The sequence below is a fragment of the Ictidomys tridecemlineatus genome, chromosome 8 (assembly GCF_052094955.1).
Source record: "Ictidomys tridecemlineatus isolate mIctTri1 chromosome 8, mIctTri1.hap1, whole genome shotgun sequence".
NCBI lineage: Eukaryota > Metazoa > Chordata > Mammalia > Rodentia > Sciuridae > Ictidomys > Ictidomys tridecemlineatus.
Genome location: NC_135484.1, coordinates 155,424,993 through 155,447,336, shown reverse-complemented (window position 1 = coordinate 155,447,336; position 22,344 = coordinate 155,424,993). Strand labels below are relative to the sequence as shown.

Below are 22,344 nucleotides of genomic sequence, written 5' to 3'. Positions count from 1 at the left end.
ATAGCCACATTCATTTCTTGGGCATTTACCAAAGTCCTACAATTGTAAACATGCATGTTTGGGGAGTCATTCCAAGGTTAAAGACAAAAGAAATTTCACCAAGGTAGGATAGAAGGAATGCTAATTATTAGATACCAATACCACCTGAGCTACACACTAACACTGTGCACTTTTTACTTTTAGGACCTGAAAACTCCACCCTCATCATGATGCTAACCCCATTTTCTGAAATGTATCTCTAAAATCCATGAAGGCACATTTCACCAATACAGAACACAACCATTCACCTTTATTAACTCCAAGCAACCATATTTCTTTACTCCGTAAATATCCTAAAAATTCTCTAGGAAGGAATAAATAGATTTAAGCTGTGGATACCCTACCAGACAAGGATTCCTTGCTAACTTACCTTTAGGTTGCAAGCTGATTTATCGAAATTTGATGAAGAGCAACAGGCCTAATAAAGTGATAAGGGTAGCTCCTGCCCTTCACCTTGAGCTCACTGCTCTTCCAATGGTGAAACAAATTAGAACACATCCAGCCTAACAATTCGTTGTAGACTGCAATAGCAGTAAAGCATTAGAGCTCTCATTTGAGATTTGAGTGGCTCTGAAAAGAGCCTTTGGATTCGACAATGTCTCTAGGAGATCTTACTTGGAGCTGGTGTACTTGGTGACAGCCTTGGTGCCTTCCGACACGGCGTGCTTGGCCAGCTCCCCGGGCAGCAGCAGGCGCACCGCCGTCTGGATCTCCCGGGACGTGATGGTCGAGCGCTTGTTGTAGTGCGCCAGGCGCGAGGCCTCGCCCGCGATGCGCTCGAAGATGTCGTTCACGAACGAGTTCATGATGCCCATGGCCTTGGACGAGATGCCGGTGTCGGGGTGCACCTGCTTGAGCACCTTGTACACGTAGACCGAGTAGCTCTCCTTGCGGCTGCGCTTGCGCTTCTTGCCGTCCTTCTTCTGCGCCTTGGTCACTGCCTTCTTGGAGCCCTTCTTCGGGGCGGGAGCGGACTTCGCTGGCTCAGGCATAGCGAGAACAAACTGGGAAACAAAGGAATAAGGAGCACTGGCGCGCCAGTGCGCATTTTGTAGGCGGTGTATGCAAATTGGGTATAATATCTCACCACCCCTGATTGGACCAAATCAGCCAATAGAAGGTTTTATACAAATAAGGAAAATCAACATATGCTTTCTGATTGGCCTTCTTTGTGAAACCTATTCTAAATTATTTTATAGTTTACCTATAAAGTTTTTGTTTTCAAAATACCTAAAAACCGAATGTAGATGCAATGGTATGTAGTGGGAAGCTCTGTCTTCCTAGATCCAGGTCTGAACATGCATAAAAGGCAGACAATCTATACCGATAATTCTTGTATAAAGTGATCAAAGTTGACAGCAATCTTAAAGGTTTTTCAAAAACCTTTCAATCTTAAAGGTTTTTCAAAAAACCATACGTTTCAATACTGGTGTGATTTTAATGTTCCCTAACAGTTTCTGGAAGCGATACCAGTGTTGGAAGGCTGAGAAGTGTGAAATAGAATGCTTGTAATGAATGATAAGATGTGACTGTAAAGTCTGAAGTTTTAATAAAAGACAAAGGACACAACAGTTGGATCAGACAGGTTCAAATGCGGACTTGTTTAAACCTCTCGGATCTACAGAACGTTCATTTCCGGGTCTTCCCACTTATTCCCAAAGGAGGGTTAAAACTCGCAGGCACTTGATACAGAAAGCCACCGAACATGATAAAGAATAGGAAAAACCGTAGCGCTAATTGAATACTTTTCAAAAGGTTGACGTTTTCTAACGCGAGACTCCGTAGCCAATCACAAGTCCGATCGAGTTACTTAATTCTTGGCGCGTAATTTGAAGAATCGGACCAATCAGGAGCATGTTACCATTATAAATAAGAGGAACAACAATTTTGTGTCCAGTTGGTACTTTCGTCCACCATGGCCCGTACTAAGCAGACGGCGCGCAAGTCCACCGGCGGCAAGGCCCCGCGGAAGCAGCTGGCCACCAAGGCCGCCCGCAAGAGCGCCCCGGCCACCGGCGGCGTCAAGAAGCCTCACCGCTACCGGCCCGGCACCGTGGCGCTGCGCGAGATCCGCCGCTACCAGAAGTCCACCGAGCTGCTGATCCGCAAGCTGCCGTTCCAGCGGCTGGTGCGCGAGATCGCGCAGGACTTCAAGACCGACCTGCGCTTCCAGAGCTCGGCCGTCATGGCGCTGCAGGAGGCCAGCGAGGCCTACCTGGTGGGGCTGTTCGAGGACACCAACCTGTGCGCCATCCACGCCAAGCGCGTCACCATCATGCCCAAGGACATCCAGCTGGCGCGCCGCATCCGCGGGGAGAGGGCGTAAAGCCTTTTTTTCTTTTTTTTTTTTTGAAGAGTGTTCGGAAACCAAAGGCTCTTTTAAGAGCCACTTTCATTTTCACTTTAAGGAGCTGCCCTTAATTGCTGGTTGTGGTCATTTGAAGGAGTTCTAAGCTGCAGTTCACTCCGCGCCCCCCACCCTCGCTGCCGAACGACCTGCCTGGGTTCCTAGTTGCACTGTGAGCTGCGAGGGAGTCTTGCTTTCCTTTTCGAATTTTATTTATCTTCCCCTCTTATTTCCTTCAGCTGCTTGCTAAGTGAAAGCTCAGGCCGCATTTGGTTGTCGCATGTAAACCTGCGTTTTGCTAATGTAGATGGTTCCTTTCCAGAGTATGTTGTTGGGAGTCATTTTAAGTTAACTTAGGCATATCATATTTCCGGTGGCGGTTATCGATGATAAAACACACCCCTGGTGCAAAGCGCCACCCATGTCCACGTGTATATTGCGTACGTTGGCTTCCTTTAGCTACTTATAAGTTCAAATGTAGCAGTGCAACTGAAGCCTTAAAATTTAGAGCAGCTACGCATATTCCATAATCAGATCTTCTTTTTCCCCTTGTCCTAGTGAGTGACTTCCTGTTTCTTGGAGCTTGGGCTTGTTTTCATTTTACTACTGCCATCTGTGATACGAAACTCATTTTTAAACGTATTAATCAGCAAGGTACTTTTCTTACTGTTGACATTTGTTTATTGATTCTTCAATCCAGTAAGTCTTTCCATTTTTAGTCCTTGGCCTTTTCAGATACAGAGGGGAGGGGAGTCGATATCCTTTCCCACTGTCTTCCGGTCTTTCAGTTTTCATATAGGTCCCTATGTTCTAGGAGAATCTGCAACTAGCAGTGTTTTTCCTAGTTGTGTCTTTTGTTTATCAGTATGTCTGGTCGAGGTAAAGGAGGCAAAGGCCTGGGCAAGGGTGGTTCCAAGCGCCACCGTAAAGTCCTGCGGGACAACATCCAGGGCATCACCAAGCCCGCCATCCGCCGAGTCAAGCGCATCTCCGGGATCAGGTAGGAGGAGGAGACCCCTGGCATGCTCAAGGTGTTCCTGGAGAACGTGATCCGCTGTCTACTGTGACCTCACAGAAGGCCCTTCTCAGGGCCACTTACATTTTATCTGGAGCAGCTGCGCACTTTGGATACTGGCTTGGTAATTATAATGTGGGTCGTTTTGACTGAGTAGGGTCCATTAGGAAATGTTTAGTATTTTAGTCCTTATGGTTGCTAGGTTAGTCCCATGGGGTCCATGTGTACAGCGTTAGTTGCCTTTAGATACCTTGCAGATTTAAATAGCTGCAGTGGCACTGAAGCCTAAATCTTAAAACAAAACAAAAAAAACCCAAAAAAGTAGGTTGTCTTATGGTCTCAATCATATTCTTTTACTATCAGGTATGATTTATTTTTTTTCTTTTTACGATACTGATTTGAAAATTACACAAAACTGACAAGCTGATTCAGGTGTGCCTTGACTCTGACAGAAGAAAAACTGGAGAATGAAAGTTGGTAAATGATATACTTAGAGGGTGCTAAAATATCTCCATGTACTGCTGTTTACAAAGACTCAAAGATGTGTCCCCTTGTAACCTGAGGTGATCTAACTTTCCACTATTAAATGTAATCATCTGCAGTGGGTGCTTCTTCCTGGGACGCCTCAGAGGCCTCACCTTCGACAAAGTCCTGGAATCTAATGATATCAATGTGCATTTCTGAGAACTTAGGATAAAGGGTGCAGTTAAATGCCACAGGAGAAAAAATTTTCTATTAAAAAAAAGGAAGATTCTTCAAGATTGAAAGAGACCAAACCAATATAGCAAATTGTTATAGTTTAGTGCAGTTGAACAATGTGGTTGAGGCTTTGACTCTAAGGAAAAAGACTCTAATGGGTATTGGGACAGTTGAGAAATATGGAATGCGCACTGGATATCAGATCATTTTAGGTCACATTTTTATATTTTTGATTTTAAATTTGATATATTGAGATTACATTAATCCCTTATTCTTAGGAGTTATTTGCTATATTTAGGTGTGAAATTTCAGATGTCAGACACTTTCAAATGGCCCATCTAGAAACATAAAAACAATAATTGTACAATTGTATCAAGGTGGTAGATGATTGATAAACCATCTTTTATTCCTTTTCATTGAATATTTTTATAATAAAAATTTTAAAAATTAAACAAATTATACAGTATGATAAAAACCTTTGGTGCCATCATAAGAGAGGTTCCCTGAATACTGAACGTAATACCTATCTGCTAGTGGAGAGATGGAAGCAGCAGGTCTCCCTGCTCCAAGATGCTGGTAAGGAGCATGTGTGTCGTTCCCTTGTTCTAGTTTCATACTCAGAAGTTAGCCAAAGGAACGGGATATGGAAACAGACATTTCAGCAATCCTGGCAAAGATTAGAAAGATCATCAGTGTTAACATAGGAGGGTCAGTAGGTAGTAATGCCAGATACATCCAGAAAGAAACAGGCCTGTCAGTTGTCTGAGTAAGAAACTCAGAATTAACTTTATGCTGTGATATGTATGTCATCCAAGTGTGACATGATCCAAGAGTGTTCTGTCTACTGCTACCATCCATGAAAGATTTATAGGTTAGCTCATGATCTTGCAAGTAGGGTAGGATTCCAGACTCTTCCCAGACCCTCACAGTCAGAAAAGATGGCAGGAAGGGACCTTGATTTCATTCCAGGCCAAACTTCACTTGTTGCCTGCCCCTTATTGTTGACATTATCAGGCCCAGAGTTGAGTATTATGCTTTCAGTCTCAGAGTCTCTTGTGTTTTGGTCCTGTGTAGTTGTTCAGACTCTTAGGAAACAGTCACCCATACACTGAAGAACTTATGAAGAAGAATACTAATGTATTGGCAATAAAATGGATGCATATCTGGAATTGTGGACTCAGAGCTGAGGATTCCGGAGACCTTGACCAGAGTTACAGAGAAAGATTGAGGGACTTGTTTTAGTTCATCTTGCCTCTTAGGAATGGAGTTCAGGTGTTCTGAGAAAAGGCTGGGTTCATTCTACTTAATGTCTGCTTAGCAGGTAACTGTATCTTTGTGCACAGATTATGGTTAAGTCCAACAAGACTCAGGATTTAAGATGTATGTTCCTCCAGATCTCATGGTTTTGCTTTTAACTGTTACACTAATAAATATATGGACACTCTTGGTCAAATACTGGCATTGTAGTAGGAGAGATTTAGAGGAAAAGATTTGGGTTTCCTGTGGGGAAATTTCCCCTATTTTTATTTACATTCACAGGTCCTTAATTTCCACTTTGTGTTAGTACTGTCTTTGGCACTGGTGTTGCAGTGACAAGCTGAAAGGGGCCTTGTCACAAAGAGTTTTTGTTCTCATGAAAGAAGACAGAAGATAGAAAATAGATGCACTGACTTGGTACTTTGGTTGGTGAACAATGGTATGAAGAAATACACAATATGACACAGGGAGTGTCACACTCAATACCTGGGGAGTGGGCTGTCATATTATGCAGGGAAGGAGGAGCTGGTATTTAATTATTGGATTTGAGGTAAGGTAGGGAGCCAGGACAAGGATTTTCCAGAACATAGGATGGACAAAAGGAGGTTGAGATGAGAAAATATGTTTTTCTTTGAGGAGCAAAAGGCAGTCAGTATAGCTCCTTCTTATATTTCCAAAATGCATAAAAATCTGTGCTTACTATGTCACATCTCCTGACTGACCCTGCAGCCATTCTCTACTAGGACCTTTATGATTATACTGGCCTACTCAGGCAATAGAGAATCATCACCTACGCTTCAGCTTCTTAATTTAATCACACCCCAAAAGTCTCTTCTAACATACAGGGAAACATTTTCCACTTCTGAGGATTAGGACATGAGCATCTTTGGAGAGGAAAAGCCATTATTCTGCCTATAACAACTATTATGGGGCATAAAGCGTTTTATTATTAAGAGTCCCTTAAATATACAATCCTCTACCAGAAAGCAGTTAAAACTTCTTTCTCCCCCAAAAGCTCTATATCCTTAGTTGTAGGCAGACTCTGGTTATCTTTATATTTAAAGGTAGTAGTATTCTTGGGACAGCCATAGATTCATGCCTGAAGATACATCCAGAAGTAAAATCCTAAAGAAGGGGACTGCTGCTAGTGTGTCACACTTCACCACTTGGAAGCCAACACTGCTTTCACTACCCCAGGTTGGCTTTTCTCCCAGAAGCAGAGGCTCCAAGAAGAGTGCTCTGAAGACGTCTTTTAGAAGTGTGACTGATTGGTGAAACTTGTGCCACATATCAGCATTTTATCAGCACTGATAATTGGAGTTCTAAAAAGGTTATTGAGATCAATTCCCTAACCTGGGAGTTTCACAAATTTATATTGAAGATATATGGACTGACATTGTTCAAATATTTGTCCTCCAAATACTAGAAAAGGAGCAAATAAAAGTGTATGCACTTAAAATATAATACTCTGAAAAAAATTGCATTTATGAGATGCCTGATGATTTTTATTTATTCCATTTGTTTTAAATGCAGGTCGAGACCCATTAAATAGTTTTCATTACCCATGAGCTGTTCACAATCTGCATTTAAAGATGTCTGCAATAAATTGTTGACAGTCTAAAACTTGACATATGGGTAAAGAAAAATGGTAGAGAAGAAACTGGTAGGGGAAAAGAGTCATTGTTCAAGGAAAGTAATCTGTGAGTTTATTAGTGGCCCAAATGCTAAACTTCATTGATTCATTCATTCAGTCATTGCCTTGCCATTTATAAAATGAACAGAATGTGCCACATAATTTTTGTAGGTCCTGAGGACAGCATGACATTGTTTAAGGCCTCCCTCAAGAAATCTTGAGACAAAAGGAGCATTAATTATCAAATATTGTTAGTGTGCAATGGCTCTAGTCCTAAAGTGAACTGTGAAGTTTGGTAGGGACATATCTGTAGTGCAGTTTTGTAGAGTATAAGAAAATCTTGGGGAGTGGGAGAACCAGGTAAAGGAAAGGTCTCCTAAAGGAAAACTTGAAAAACTCCCGAGTTGAGTTATTTGTGGAAGAAAAAATAGTACATAAAGGATTCATTGATAGGCATTCCAGTTGCAGAAACGATGGTTAGGGATGAGGTTATGGAGGAAAGCAGATGCTAGATAAAGCATAGTTACTAATGTTCTACAACATAACTGGTTAATCTTATTTGCACAGATGATAGTTTATAAATTGCACAGGCTTCTGATCTAACAGACCCTGACCACTACAGGGCTCAATCAGGGCTGCAAGGTTGCATGCATCTCCATTTACTAAAGAGCACTCGGAAAGAGATGGGAGCTAAAGTGATGATAAAGACCCCTCAAAGGCAGTGAGCAACTGCACTATTATGTCGTAAAAATCGGTGCTATAGTTAACATAAAAGCCCAACCTGCACTTATAAGCTCCATTTCTTTCTACCCGAACTTGTCCTTGTCATTCTATAAATCTCATTTGTGGCAGCCTTTCATGATAATGTGGGTGGCCCTGAGAAGGGCCTTTTGTGAGATAGCCAGCAATTAAAAGCTTAACCACCGAAGCCGTAGAGAGTGCGGCCCTGGCGCTTGAGCGCATAGACCACGTCCATGGCCGTGACCGTCTTGCGCTTGGCGTGTTCCGTGTAGGTGACGGCATCGCGGATCACGTTCTCCAGGAACACCTTGAGCACGCCGCGGGTCTCCTCGTAGATGAGCCCGGAGATGCGCTTGACGCCGCCACGGCGGGCCAGGCGGCGGATGGCGGGCTTGGTGATGCCCTGGATATTGTCCCGCAGGACTTTGCGGTGGCGCTTGGCGCCGCCTTTGCCCAAGCCTTTGCCTCCTTTCCCGCGGCCAGACATGTTTGCAAGAGTTGGCTCCTGCAGCTGTGGTGCTGGGCGCCCCCTGCAGCAATTTATGAAGCACCAGTGCGGACCTTTTTGGAAACTGAAAGAGCGCGGGCGGGAACACTGGCCTCTGTCCCCGCCTCTTTTCTGGTTTGCCACAGTATGGCCTTTGGAGCAAGGAAATGGATATTGAGTGGAGGGGAAAGACAGCTTTGTGCTCTTGTTTCTGAGTCAGGTCGAGAGTTCTCCAGGATAGTTAGTGCCTGTCCGGGTCCTCTCTCACAACTGATGTGCAAGTCCATACTTATGATTTGGAAAGAGTAGCCTCTAATACTACCCTTGAGTACAAGAACGAGAGTTGCCAGAACAAAAGTAAATTTTAAATTGAAAGTTTCTTTAAAAAAATGAAATCACTAGTTTAAAAATTTTTTTTGAGGGTGCTAGAGATTGAATTCAGGGATGCTGTACATCTGCACTACATTCACATCCCTTTTTATTTTTTATTTTGGAACTGTTCTCACCAAGTGTCCCAAGCTGGCCTCAAATGTGCAATACTCAAATTTTAGCCGCCCATGAAGCTGGGATTACAAGTGTGCGCCACTGTGCCTGGCTAGTATTTTAAATTTTTATGCTCTACCAATAGTCATGATTAAATTTGATCACTCATGAAATGTTATTTAGCTGAGTTCTATACCACTACATGAGGTATACACACCTACTACTTATAAGTAGCTCTAGTAAGGGGAGCCAGTGTCAATTGTATTTCCATTCTTTACCACTTTGTAAAGGGATGTCAGTATTATAAAGATGAAAGCTCCCAGGCTTGGAGATCTGATCCTCTTTGACTAAGTGGTATTTCGGTGTCTGATTCTTGAATCTCCTTACCTTCCCACTTTCTATACTAGGAGAAACATTTACTTGCATGTCATAAAGAATGACACTTGCAAATTCATGTTTAACAGACAATGCTAATAAATTATGTGGAATACTGTCCAAGTACAAAGTGACCAAAGTCATGTTCTATTCAGATCATGATTTTGTATGTATTTTAGGCACATTTCAACATTTGCTTCCTCATTGGTCTCATTTGCATTCAGTGCTTTTCAGATCATAGAGGAAGAGGATTTCTCAAAATCCCTTCTCTGTGGGTGTTTGCTTTGTAGATAGAGAAAACAGTCATCTCCTGGACCCAGTGTCTATTTGGGATTAGGCTTTTACCATTCCTATAAGTTTGAAAAGAAGTGTTCTGAACTGTGATTCTTACGCTCCACCTTTCTGTGCTTATTTAAATTTAAACTGAAATTAAAAATTTCTTCATCTACTGTATCCTCTATTCATTAGACAGTGCAGACAGAGAATATTTTCTCATTGCTGAATGTTCTTCTGGTCTGTGCTGTGATAAGGGATTTCTTTGGAGGAACTTCTATTCCATCCTAGGGGAGTGTGGTGCATACTTGACCAGGAGTCTCACTGGAGGAAGTGAGGATATAGAGTATTTCCTCAAGTGTGATAGAAATAAGCCAGCTTTGGGATGCATCAGACATCATAGATTGGAAAAAGACATAAAAAAATTTGAAAATTTAAAAGCAGTGGCATCTTTTTTAGAAAATATAATTAATATGCCGTATTTGTGCTCTCAGGGGAATTTCTAGTGTGCAGCATCCTCACGTAAGGCCATTTGGTAAGAAGCGACATTAGGTCTGATTTCTAATTTTCCTATAGACCTTTCAAGCACATTTGGTTCTAACAACACTGCATCTTCCTTTTAGTCCTTGCATTGCTGCTTTTGGCATTTATTCGGTGTAGATATTTACCTCTTGAAGCCTCTGATGTTCACTGAATTTTAAAATGCTTACACATAGCCCCTGTGAAATAACCTAGTGACCAATACCTTAGCCATTCATCGTGGAGGTGAAATTAATATAAAAGTTAGAGAACGTGAAGCCATGTGTTAGATTGCCATAGCTACTAATATTTACATGTATAAAAATAACTAATGTTAGTGTAGAGAATAACCTATCATTTTAGGTTTAATCTATGGATCTAGATATGAGTGTTTGTATATAGATTTGAGTTTACCAAGAGAAATTACTTTTTTTTTTTTTTTTTTTAGGGCTAACTACCAAAGTAATAGGTGAAACTTGTTTTTGACTTTTAATTTATAGTCCCAGGTGTGATCCATCTTTCAGGAACTCTGCCCATGTTAGAATTTACAAAGAAGCAATAATAGAGCAACTATATTCCACACAAAACCTTCTATAAACATGTGACTAGGAACTTTGCTAGTGACATCAATTCTCCGTTTTTGCCCTCCAAGAAAGGCAGAGGTTATACACCAAAAAATAAAGAAATGTCCATTAGCCCCAAGGTTTTCTCATTTATAGGGAACCTAAATAAGCATGAGAACCAGTAAGAGTTGCCCAAGAATGAAATGTTAACATCTGCTAAGGAAATATATGTGAACAATTCTGGCAATTATTAGACAAATCCTGTTATGTCTTTGAGAATGTCCTGAATTTTATTAGTATCTTGAAGTCTACGTAATGTAAATCTATACACTTAAGAAGAAAAGTACTTATATAATGTCTCTTCCTGCTGCTAGTGATGAAAGATGCTACAGAGGATGATCTTCCATAGATCCATAAAATGTTTCCTAGAAGAATTATTCACTGCTGCTGATGCAGTCCTATTAGCTGGCATCCTGTAGAACTCCTATTTGTATTTTTTGTTACATATCATGGTTTAATGTCCCAGAGATTTGATTCCAGCCAACACAGTCTAAAAAAATGAGAGAACTTATTTTTATGGAATTGGTTAAGTGTGAAGACATGGCATCTGTAATGTTGATTATTCTGTCTTGGATTTACATGACAAAATGTTCAAGTCAGCACGAATCAGTTGTTGGAAATATAAATATTCATTAAAAGAAACAGAACACTAAGATAGTTTTTCTCTTTATTTTACAAACATGGGGCTTCATTTTGGTACCTGATTATTTGATGAAAAATATTGCTTTTGTGCTTAGTTAAATAAGAACCCAATTCTATCAGCTCTATTGTATTATAAACTATAAGGGATGCTATAGGAAAACCACTCATGTTTGTTCAATACCTTTAGTGTTGAACACATTCAGTTAATTAGAATTAAATAACTTGTGGCATCCTATTTCATATTTCACATGCAAAAAGCTCAGTCAGAATCATGAAATTTCAGAAAGTGATTTTTTCTAATCCTCTGTGTTCACATTTTCAACATTGAAATTTGAAGTAGTATATTTTGAGAAATAGGAAATGTGTACAACATTCTATTTTAAAGCTCGGAGAGGAAAAAGTTTTATGACAAGGCGCCTGTCATTAAATTATATTAAAGAAGTTAGCGACATGATGTAGAACTGCCATTGTATTCTTCTTGATTCAGTTCTCTGTTTTTTTGCAGATGGGGTAATTGATCTCTAATGCCCAATGTTTGTTTGGAAAATCTATTTAGAAATGTTTACCTAGAAGGTGAAGGGAGGTGCCTCACTCCCATCTTTGGAAACTGTTTAAATCACTAAAACAGATTCATCAGCCCAACTTATACAGTGGCATTTAAAATGCTTTAAAAAATCTGTTATTTTTGTAAAATAATCATCCCTCTTGTATGTAGAAGTTTCTATCCCAGTGCCAATTCCTAGAGCTTGGTGCAAACAGCTCGAGGGAGTGCCTGTGTTATTGCTTCCGCGAAAAACCCGAATTTCCCTATATATCTGAGTCAAAATTAGTATATTTATATGATCTTGAGAAGATGAAAATGCACAGAACAATACTCAGAAAAAAAGATTTGCAAACGAAGTCGGGAGAAATAGTATTTTTGAGGAAAACCTGAAAGTTGTGTCAATTTGACTGAAGTTAGAAAGAGAGTTGGGGGAATTAGGAAAGTTTCAGGGTGTCGGTTTTGAAACTAGATGTAGAAAACAAGGCAGGAATGAAGCCTGAAGCCTCTGGGATCCGTTTTCCCCAAACCCCTAATCGTTTCGTGCCCAGGTTTCTTTTATTTTTATTCTTTTTTGAGGGGCAACAAACACAGCTGCCCGGCAGAGCCGAGGAACCCTCTCCACTGCGCGGCGCAAGGCACCGGGAACCAATCACCACGCAGCTTCTCTCTATATAAACCCCAGCCGCCGGCGCCCAGCACTCGCCGTTCTGACAGTTTGAGCTTACTTTTAGCTTTTTCTGGCAAGACTAGAAACATGTCCGAGACCGCTCCCGTGGCTCCCGCAACACCCGCACCTGCGGAGAAGACACCTGTGAAGAAGAAGGCAAAAAAGGCTGGCGCCGCTGCTGGGAAGCGCAAGGCGTCCGGGCCCCCGGTGTCCGAGCTCATCACCAAGGCCGTGGCCGCCTCCAAGGAGCGCAGCGGCGTGTCCCTGGCCGCGCTCAAGAAGGCGCTGGCGGCCGCCGGCTACGACGTGGAGAAGAACAACAGCCGCATCAAGCTGGTCCTCAAGAGCCTGGTGAGCAAGGGCACCCTGGTGCAGACCAAGGGCACCGGCGCCTCCGGCTCCTTCAAGCTCAACAAGAAGGCGGCCTCCGGGGAAGCCAAGCCCAAGGCCAAGAAGGCAGGAGCGGCCAAGGCTAAGAAGCCCGCCGGCGCGGCCAAGAAGCCCAAGAAGGCGACGGGCGCCGCCACCCCCAAGAAGTCCGCCAAGAAGACCCCAAAGAAGGCGAAGAAGCCCACCGCTCCTGCAGGGGCCAAGAAGGTTGCCAAGAGCCCCAAAAAGGTGAAAGCGGCTAAGCCAAAGAAGGCTGCGAAGAGTCCGTCTAAGGCCAAGGCCCCAAAGCCCAAGGCAGCTAAACCTAAGGCGGCTAAGCCCAAGGTTTCCAAGGCCAAGAAGGCGGCCCCCAGGAAGAAGTAAGATTGGAGCGGGACGACCTGCTTTTAAAATCTCAACGGCTCTTTTCAGAGCCACCCACAGACCTCACTAAAAAGAGCTCAGCTGGTCTGAACATAACTAAGAACGTGTTCTTAGTTTTGGCCCTAACATTTTGAGTTTGGAATTTGAACTCCCGCCTTGACATGTGATTGGCCATTTTAACGCGCATGGCTCTGCCGCAGCGCGCATGGTTAGTAAGCTAAAACAGCCCAATCCTATGCAGCCGGTTGGCCTACGGAGGCCTTTTGTGTTGCGTTTTGTACTTGGTGGCCTATGCTTCTGGCTGACTGAGAATTTTCTAAAGGTAGCCGAGTCAGATTACCAAGCACTGCTGCCAGGTGAACTGAGTGGTAGTGTGTGGTTTCCGCCATAAAGCAAGTGTATTCCAGGCTTGAGGAATGCTAGCCTTTTGTTTTACCCCACCCAGAATTATTACAAAAGCAACTGTCAAAAGACAATGGGGGGAAAAAGTAGTCTGGCAGTTTCGTTGAAGTTGGTTTCCTTTTTGTCTTCTGGGCTGTTTAGAATTATCCAATCAGGACGTGCCTTCATTCCTGGGCGTGCAATTGGAAGTGCACCAATGAAATCTAGAATTTACTTCATGTTAACTAGGGGTCTGTGGAAGATCAGGTTTGTTAGAGGAAAATGATTCCTTATTGTTGTCATTCTATCATAGCTCATAGCATTAATTAGTGCAGCCATCATGCCAAAGTTTAGTGTAAATAGTAAAGAGCATCTTTCGCAGTTTAGAGTCTACTTTTGCTTTTCTCACTGTTGAGAATCTAGGAAGTCAGTGTTGGTTTATTAGTAAACACGGAACGGGGGAGCAACACAACAAAAAGCTTTGAGAAGGCGGAAATGCTACTGTGTTCTTCACACATCAAGGTTTTTTTTTTTTTTTAAGGCTGTAGGAACATGAGTTGACTTGGATGGTCCATTTCTATATTATTTCTGTGCTTTCAAACTTCTTTTATTTTTGGAAAATTCACGTTCATTGCCAGAATCTATAGATGTTTTTGTCTTCTAGTAGGCAGCCGCTACATTTTTATTTTTACTAACCCTCAGTGCATTTTAACAATTCCTCCAATTATGAGTATATACAGATATATATGGTACATATGGATCTTGAAGTACCTGTGACATTTTCATCATTGTTAATAGCAAATACTTTCATGTCACTTTGCAGGTATAGTAGGTACTGGTTTGCACTCATTTTGACTCTTTCACACTGATATTCAGTATTATGCCTGAAAGTGAATCGTATAATTTGATGTTATTAAACATTAAAAAATTCTTGGTGGGTATTTTAAAGTCAGTAGCTCTCATTCTGTAATAATAATAATAATAATAATAATTTATTATTATTATTATTGGCACTGGGGATGGAACCCAATGTTACTTAACCACTGAGTCACATCCCCAGCCCTTTTAATAATTTATTTTGGGACAGAGTCTCACTACATTGCTTAGGGCCTTGCTAAAGTGCTGAGGCTGGCTTTGAAGTAGTGATCCTTCTGCCTCAGCCTCCCAAGGTGAAAGGCATATGCAACCATGCCTGGTAATATTCTGTGTAATATAAACAAGTGGGACCAAATCTCACAAACCCTTAGGAGTAAAATGACTGAATCTTATTCTTTGTTATTATTCCCTTATTTGTTAATAGGTTATTAAATTCGACATTCTACTTAAATTTCTCAATTCAAATGTACGGTTAAAACCTGTATCTTTCTAGAGTTTTTGAAGCTGGAGCTCAATTTTTGTTTTTATTTTTTAAACCAGGCTGCATCATATGATTTCCTTTGTTCAGGAGAAAGCCACAGATCCTTCTCCCTTTGTGACAGTGGCTTGATTGAGATCTGAGTAAATGGGAGACTGAAATAATAAAAAGGAAATAAAAGATCTCTGGTTTATTAAGGTTTATAAAAACTCTGCAATTGCTTCCCTTGGATCTCAGTATGTTACTGACATTCGGTGTAGTTTACATTCTTGTTTTAAAGTTATCAAAATTGTGGCTTAGACAGAAATAATGAACATAAATAAGCATTTATTGTTAATAAACGAAATGGATCTTTTATATGTTCTGTAATCCTGTCATTCTTTTTCTAATCCCCATTTTTTTGTCTTTTTAGGGTTACTGAGAAAGAAATTCACATTTTTTTTTGTTAATATGATTCATTGTGATTTATTCAAGTCATAATCCTTTTGGAATGCAACTGGACCAATTTAACATGACCTTTGGTTTATGTCAATTTGTGTGTGCATTCTTATGCCTTGGAAAGGCACTTGTTTAGGTCTTCATCCATTTCCACAAATTTCTGTAGCAGTTTAATTTAGTTACAATGAGCACCTCAGGTGATGCTCATTGAGTAAAGAAGACCATAGCCGTCTTAGAATGGATGGCATAAAGGCATTTTGATTTTATCTCAGATGATGGAGGGCACTGATGAGTGTGTTGGAAGTGTGACAAAGTGATTTTTAGGACCATTCTGAAGTCAGCACTTTCTTTTTTCTGCTTAACAACTGCTTGTTTCTTTAACTATGGGGAAAAAACACAGTTAACATTATTATGTAGAGGCCTTGATTATCTATCCCTGTTAATAATTAATTAGGCTAATTTTTAAAGACTTGTCAGAGTCTCTTGTATTCCCCCCGCCCCCCAACACACACACTGTATCTTTTTAGTTTCCTAACTCTAGTTTTTCCATGTCCCATTCCTAAATTCTGGTCATGGGTAAAAAGAAATCCAAACTATACTGGATGAGAATGGTTACTGGCTCCCAGCTGCCTTTGTTCAAGCTAGAGCTTGGTAGCATCTTTTCATTATAACACTTTGCTCACACTAATGAGCACTGTTAACAACTCAAATTAGACTCTTCCCTGGCCCCCAGCTTTGTTCACCTGTAAGTCCCTCTATTCTTTACTTGGGAGATTCTTCCTAATGCTTCCAATTCCATGTCAAGCTCTATCTCCATGAACAATGTCATCTGAGTTAAAAACTAGTTACCGGCAGGCATGGTGAGTTGTGCTTTAATTCCAGTTAGTATGAAGCCTGGGACAGGGGGAGCTCAAGTTTAAGGCTCACTTGGACAACACAGAGGAATTCCACTAAAAAAAGAAAAGAAGCTATCTCTGTGTTCTTTTTTGAAGATTGAAGTTGGGTACCATGATTGTCAACAGAAAAAAATCTTAATGTGCTTATTTTTTTTCTTTACTAGATTCTAGGGCTTGAATCTTTGTTTTGTTTTCCTCTATTTTGGGTGTGTTTGTATGTTGAAAAAAATAACTGAATCTCAGAAAGGCCATCAAGTGGGTTAAATTATTGACAGATATTAACAATTTTCAGTATATTTTTTTAAATATACGAAGCCAAAAGTATTATAATTCTCTTGCTCTTTTACGATTCTTTTCTTCACAGCTTGATTTTCAAATTGTCTTCTTCTCAAGTACACTATTCAAAAATTTTGGGGCTAGGTTTACTATAAACAACAACAGCAACAAAACAGAAACAAGAAGTATTTGCACTACTTTTGTTTTGGGTTAATAAGGCAGGAAGATGTGGAAAAATGATACATAAAATTTCTTAATTGTCTTTTGCGTTTTAGCTGTTATTTCCATAAGGCAAAGCCACTGGTCATTCAGATTACATTCCCACCCCCCCCCCCGCCCCCGCCCCCCACTAATACTGGGGTTTGAACCCAGGTACATTTACCACTGAACCAAATACCCAGCCCTTCTTATTTAGAGATAATGTCTTGATAATTTGTTATTACTGGGATGACATGTATGTACCAATGTGCCTGGCTACTTGTTTTTTAAATGATATGTACTGTAACAGGAATAAAAGTGTGATGTCTTTCTTTATCCATCATAGCAATGATTGATACCCCAATGACAAAAGAAAGGTTAATAAAAAAGTAATAAACTTATGTGATGTAGTTTACATGACATAGAAATTTTTAGCATGAAGACCCCAAACTCAAGGGAAACTATTAATTTATATGCTTATGTTTGATAAAATATGGACAGCCATGTAGACATATGATTGGACATAATTTAATGATAATAGAATATGTAGGGAAACCCAGCAAGACTCTTCAGATTCTTCTTGACCTTGCTGAGTGACAGTCTTTCCTCCTTGTTGAGGAGCAGCTCCTTCTTAACTAGGTGAAATGTTATGAAAAATGTTAAGAATGTTATGAAAAATCTTTTGATCCACCATCAGACAAGGTAGGTTAGGGAAGTTCATTATGTCCAGCTCCCAGGCAATGAAAGATGGGGGAAAATTAGAATAATATATTTAGGCTTTATGGCTTGCATTGGGGGAAAGTGACTCTAATGTCTTATTAGGAGGAAGAAAATCCAATTTCAGTGACATGCCTCGGGATGGGGGAGGAAGAGGAGATAGAGACAGGACAGTTGAAGGTCAGAAAGAAATTTTGTTTTTGAAGCTGCATTAGCTTGGGGTATCATTTTCTATGCTCCAACAGTAGTTACAGAAGGCCCTGGAATGGATACATATAGTTTAATGTACCAACATATAAAATATTATGACTCAAATTGTAATCTTCCGTAAGCAATAATCAAAATTCATTTTAAAACATCAGTTAGTAACCACTGTCTGTTAGCTTTTGAAAATTAAAAAAAAATGTGTGTGTGTGTGTGTGTGTGTTTATGTATGTAGCTAATACATCTAGGGTATTAATGACATGCTGGGTATAAAATCTAAAACCTGCCAATGTTGAGTTTTTATGTACATTTATCAGTTACATTTTCTGACAACTTTCTGTAATTGTACAATAGAACTTCATAATTACATAGGAACCTGTTAATTTCAAAATTAATGCATTTATTTTAAATATGCAATATGAAATAATTAAAATTGTGCCAATGAAAATATTACAGTCTTCCTTTGACAGCTTCTTAGATGATAAAGTCCTCAGGGAACTGGTGATAATTGTGCTGATGCTGTTCTTTAAAAAATCATAATTATTAAAGGGAAAGGTTTTGGATCCACCACTTACCTAAATTTTTTACTTTCCGCTTCATTTTAGTGCTTATATAATAGCCACTATGTGTCTTAGCTAGTAGTGTACTGTTGAAGGTTCATATAATGATCCATGACGTCTGGCAAATTGAAAATACACAGTAAATGTTGATTATTCCTATTTTGGTTACCAAAACTATATATTGAAATTACATAAACCTTATTTAAAATATATTAACAGGTATACATTACATATATACATTACATAAAACTATATAACCAGGAATGCATTCAATGGTAAGTTTGTTTGCTAAATAATCTTTTATTTAAGTGTTAATTTGATCAAAATATTTTCTGAGGTTTTTTTTTTTTTTTTAGTCAAAGGAGCATCCTAGGTGTTCTGGTGGATTTAATGACACAATGTTTTGTGTGCCAAATGAATCTTCATTCCTCCAAGTCCAATACTCTGACAGAAAGAGGTTGAAAACTTATGTGCCAGAATTTGAACAAATTTATAGTAATACATTCAATCGTGGAATGCTTTTTTCCAACATTGTAGGGGTCAATAATATTAAAAATATCTAGTAGTCTAGTATTTTAATTGTGGACAGTTGATCTTTTTTTCTTCAGATACTCAAATGCCCGAGTTCAGAGCACTCAAGTCTCAAATGTTTTGCAGATTTTCCATGATTATAATTTTTTTTATATAATTGCCAGGATTTACTATGATTACTTTGCTTGTGTAAAGAAATTGCCTATATAGGGGCTGGGGATGTGGCTCAAGCAGTAGCGCGATCCCCTGGCATGCGTACGGCCTGGGTTCGATCCTCCAGCACCACATACCAACAAAGATGTTGTGTCCGCCAATAACTAATAAATAAATATTAAAAAAAAAAAAGAAATTGCCTATATTGATTTTACCACCCAAAAGCATATCTTAATAACGTCTTATTCTTAAATATTTATTGTGATATTGGGAATTCAACCCAGCTGGTTCTTTTTTTTTTTTTTGAGAAGGGCCTTCTGGCAATTGCAAGAAAGCCTGCAACTTAAAACAGCTGGTTCTCTACTCCAAGCCACATGTCCTGTCTTCTTCCCTTATTTTAAGAATATGTTTTTTTGAGAGAAGGGTATCACTAAGTTGCCCAGGCTGGACTGTTTAACATGAAATCTCCCGCCATACATATCCTTCTACATTTTCAAGGTAGTCTGCCTGTGTAGTTTCAGAATAGAATTGCTGTCTCCCTTGCCTTCAGGTCCCGTTTGGACATAAGCTTCCTTCCCTAGGACCAGGGTTTTATGATATAATGAACGTTGCCAAGTACTTTGCAAAATCTATGTCCTTCATATTCTGGGTAATAATTGAAACCTTGGCCATAAGGGTTGCACGCAGGGCCACGAGGTGGCTGGCTTGCAGTAGTAGAGATGGGCCTCCATAACAGGTATCCCTTGATGCATACCAGGAGCCTTGACAACCTGGACTATTTTCAAAATCAAAGTGGAATTATGTAAATCCAACTATTTTAAGTGTTTGTGCCTAAGGTGGACGGCCATCGCTTGAAATAGTGCAAAGAAGCAGAAAACCAAGTATAAGTTGAAAAGTCCCTAAAGATTTACCAATTAGACACCAACATAAATCTTTATATTTATAACTAGGTAGGGCAGAAACCATGGAAAAAGCGCTCGACTTAAAAGGGTAAAAAGAGCACATTACTTAATAACTTGACCTTAAGTGAGTGCAAAGTTCTCCATTACTTTGCGAGTACTGCAGCATCTTCCAGTAAGATGTAGTTGGCCCTGAAAAGAGCCTTTAAACCTTTCTCGAACACTCACTGGGCAAAATATTTTATGCCCTCTCCCCGCGGATGCGGCGCGCCAGCTGGATGTCCTTGGGCATGATGGTGACCCGCTTGGCGTGGATGGCGCACAGGTTGGTGTCCTCGAACAGCCCCACCAGGTAGGCCTCGCAGGCCTCCTGCAGCGCCATGACGGCCGAGCTCTGGAAGCGCAGGTCGGTCTTGAAGTCCTGCGCGATCTCGCGCACCAGGCGCTGGAACGGCAGCTTGCGGATCAGCAGCTCGGTGGACTTCTGGTAGCGGCGGATCTCGCGCAGCGCCACGGTGCCGGGCCGGTAGCGGTGAGGCTTCTTGACGCCGCCGGTGGCCGGGGCGCTCTTGCGGGCGGCCTTGGTGGCCAGCTGCTTCCGCGGGGCCTTGCCGCCCGTGGACTTACGGGCTGTCTGCTTGGTGCGGGCCATGAGTTTGGCTCAGCTCAGTAAGAGGAGGAAGTTTTGCTGGCTCCTCTATTTATACAAACAGAAAGGCCCTGATTGGATTGCACTCCGATTGGATTGTGAAGAACGCCCTCGTAGTCCGTGGGTGGAGTCCAGAAGTGCTTGGGGTGGTTCACTCTTGCTTCTTTCAGTGCAGATTTTGAGCGGCAATTTCAGTTAAATAGTCTTTAAAAACCGTTTTCTGAACAGTTACTTTGACAATGTGTCATACCTCTAACATTACATATAAACAATCGTAGGTTATTGTTCCGCTCTACAAAACAGAATGAGTTACCTTAGGATTCTAGTTTTCAAAAGCTTTTTAAAAAAATTTGCTTACTTAATATTTCCATCCAAGTGTCCTCATCCGCCCCTTTAAAAGTCCAGGGCCAGGAGTGTGAGCTAGTGGTGCAGTGCTTACTTAACATGCGTGAGGGTTCTGGGTGCAATCCAGCACCATTAAAAAAATAAGAAAAACATCTATGTCCATTGTCTACTGATCACGCATCTTTTCTGAATCTTAGTTTCATTATATTTACTGTAAATATCTAAGCCTCTTAGACACAGTTTTTTATGATATTCTGTTCCAAAGTAAAGAATTTTGTTTCCCAACGGGCACACGCTGCAGGATCCTCTAACTTGTCGCTGGCTCTTTAAGGCAGACGCGAACCCCGGCAAGATGGCGGCGGAGAGCCGCTGTGTCTTTTCAGGCACCCGTGACGCAGGTCTCGGAATTCTTGCTGGAGAGATCATAGGTGTCCTGCGCAATTTCAGACATCGGCAGAGCTGACCCCAGACAACAGGATTCCTTTACTTGTTTTAACATTCAAACGCCACAGTCGGCACATCTTTTCAAAAGGGACATTTACTGGGAAAAATTCTCAATAAAGAAAATTATGATATGGCACGAAAATCAGCCTATTGGCTCCCCAGGAAGCTCATTTTTCAGCCAATGAAAAGAAAGCAGATTGGAAGCGCACAATTTACATACTCTTAGTCCATTGGGTAATATGGTCCAATCAGAGCGTAGACTTCTAAGTCCTGTTTTGCATGAGTCTCCTTATATAGTAGGACCTTGAGCCACTGTTAGCGGAACTAAATTTTCCTGTCTTTTTGTTTTTTATTGAAGCCATTTTAGAAAGAGACTACTAGTTTCCAAAATGTCAGAGCTAAGATATAGTGGAAGGATCACCCGTGCACACACACAAAACCCAAACACTACAGCAAAGACAGCTATTTTATGTAAGTTTGTAAGGTCCTGGATAAAGTCCATCCTGATTGTGGCATTCAGTCTAAGGCCTTGGGCATCCTGAATGTGTTTCAGAGCATGAAGTCTCTCCTGGCACTTATAGCGCTCAACTGTCAGCTCTAGGGAGGTTCAGATAGATGTGTGCCTATTGCTGTCAGGGGAGTTTACCAAATACAAACAGTTTAAAGTTGTAATAAGTACCCGCAACAGATGTTGTGTGTTTTTGTTTTAGATATCATCAAATAGTTTTATCAGAGCCACTCACTTTTGCCAGATCGAGGTACTTGTACTATGTTTTGTAAATATGTTTTATCTTCTTTTCACATTTGACCCGTTTTACATAAGGAGGAAACATTATGACAGTGTGTGTGGTTTACTTTAGTCAGTGCAGCAGAATTTAGGAACTGTATAGGAGGAAATTCCCGTCCCTATATATATGTAGTGTTGCCAAAAGCCTGGTATTGTCCCTGATGCCAACCCCATAATGAGGACTTGATTTTGAGAAAAAAGAAAAGGAAGGTTTACTGCTTTGCTTGCAAAGGAGAAACACTGGGGACTCCTATCCCAAAGGCTGTGATTCTGTTCATCAGCAGGAACTGGGGGTTTTGGAAGGTGTGATTCAAAGGCTACATTCAATCTGTTGTCTGTTTAGACTTCTAATTCATTTGTTAATTTGGGAGATAGTCATTTCTGAAATCTTCTGCTGCCATCCCCAAAGTCTGAA

At 40.8% G+C, this 22,344-nt stretch overlaps 5 protein-coding genes across 5 annotated transcripts; 2 read left to right on the top strand and 3 right to left on the bottom strand.

Annotated features, from left to right (window-relative positions):
• Nucleotides 1–598: 598 nt before the first annotated feature.
• LOC101978431 (histone H2B type 1-C/E/F/G/I) lies at nucleotides 599–1,053 on the bottom strand. Its single transcript, XM_005337058.4, has one exon. It carries the CDS (start codon nucleotides 1,029–1,031, stop codon nucleotides 651–653), a length of 381 nt encoding a protein of 126 aa, XP_005337115.1. The 5' UTR covers nucleotides 1,032–1,053; the 3' UTR covers nucleotides 599–650.
• Nucleotides 1,054–1,920: 867 nt separating this feature from the next.
• Nucleotides 1,921–2,432, top strand: LOC101976485 (histone H3). The gene has a single exon (XM_078020652.1). It carries the CDS (start codon nucleotides 1,955–1,957, stop codon nucleotides 2,363–2,365), a length of 411 nt encoding a protein of 136 aa, XP_077876778.1. The 5' UTR covers nucleotides 1,921–1,954; the 3' UTR covers nucleotides 2,366–2,432.
• A 5,382-nt stretch (nucleotides 2,433–7,814) lies between these two features.
• LOC101976763 (histone H4) lies at nucleotides 7,815–8,230 on the bottom strand. The gene has a single exon (XM_005337053.5). The coding sequence runs from the start codon at nucleotides 8,216–8,218 to the stop codon at nucleotides 7,907–7,909; it is 312 nt and encodes a 103-aa protein (XP_005337110.3). The 5' UTR covers nucleotides 8,219–8,230; the 3' UTR covers nucleotides 7,815–7,906.
• Nucleotides 8,231–12,362: 4,132 nt separating this feature from the next.
• LOC101977039 (histone H1.3) lies at nucleotides 12,363–15,189 on the top strand. The gene has a single exon (XM_013363656.4). It carries the CDS (start codon nucleotides 12,432–12,434, stop codon nucleotides 13,095–13,097), a length of 666 nt encoding a protein of 221 aa, XP_013219110.2. The 5' UTR covers nucleotides 12,363–12,431; the 3' UTR covers nucleotides 13,098–15,189.
• A 2,751-nt stretch (nucleotides 15,190–17,940) lies between these two features.
• Nucleotides 17,941–21,216, bottom strand: LOC144366396 (histone H3.1). Its single transcript, XM_078020650.1, has 2 exons — nucleotides 19,933–21,216; nucleotides 17,941–18,239 (listed from the first exon to the last, which is right to left on the bottom strand). Exon 1 carries the CDS (start codon nucleotides 20,354–20,356, stop codon nucleotides 19,946–19,948), a length of 411 nt encoding a protein of 136 aa, XP_077876776.1. The 5' UTR covers nucleotides 20,357–21,216; the 3' UTR covers nucleotides 17,941–18,239; nucleotides 19,933–19,945.
• Nucleotides 21,217–22,344: the final 1,128 nt, after the last annotated feature.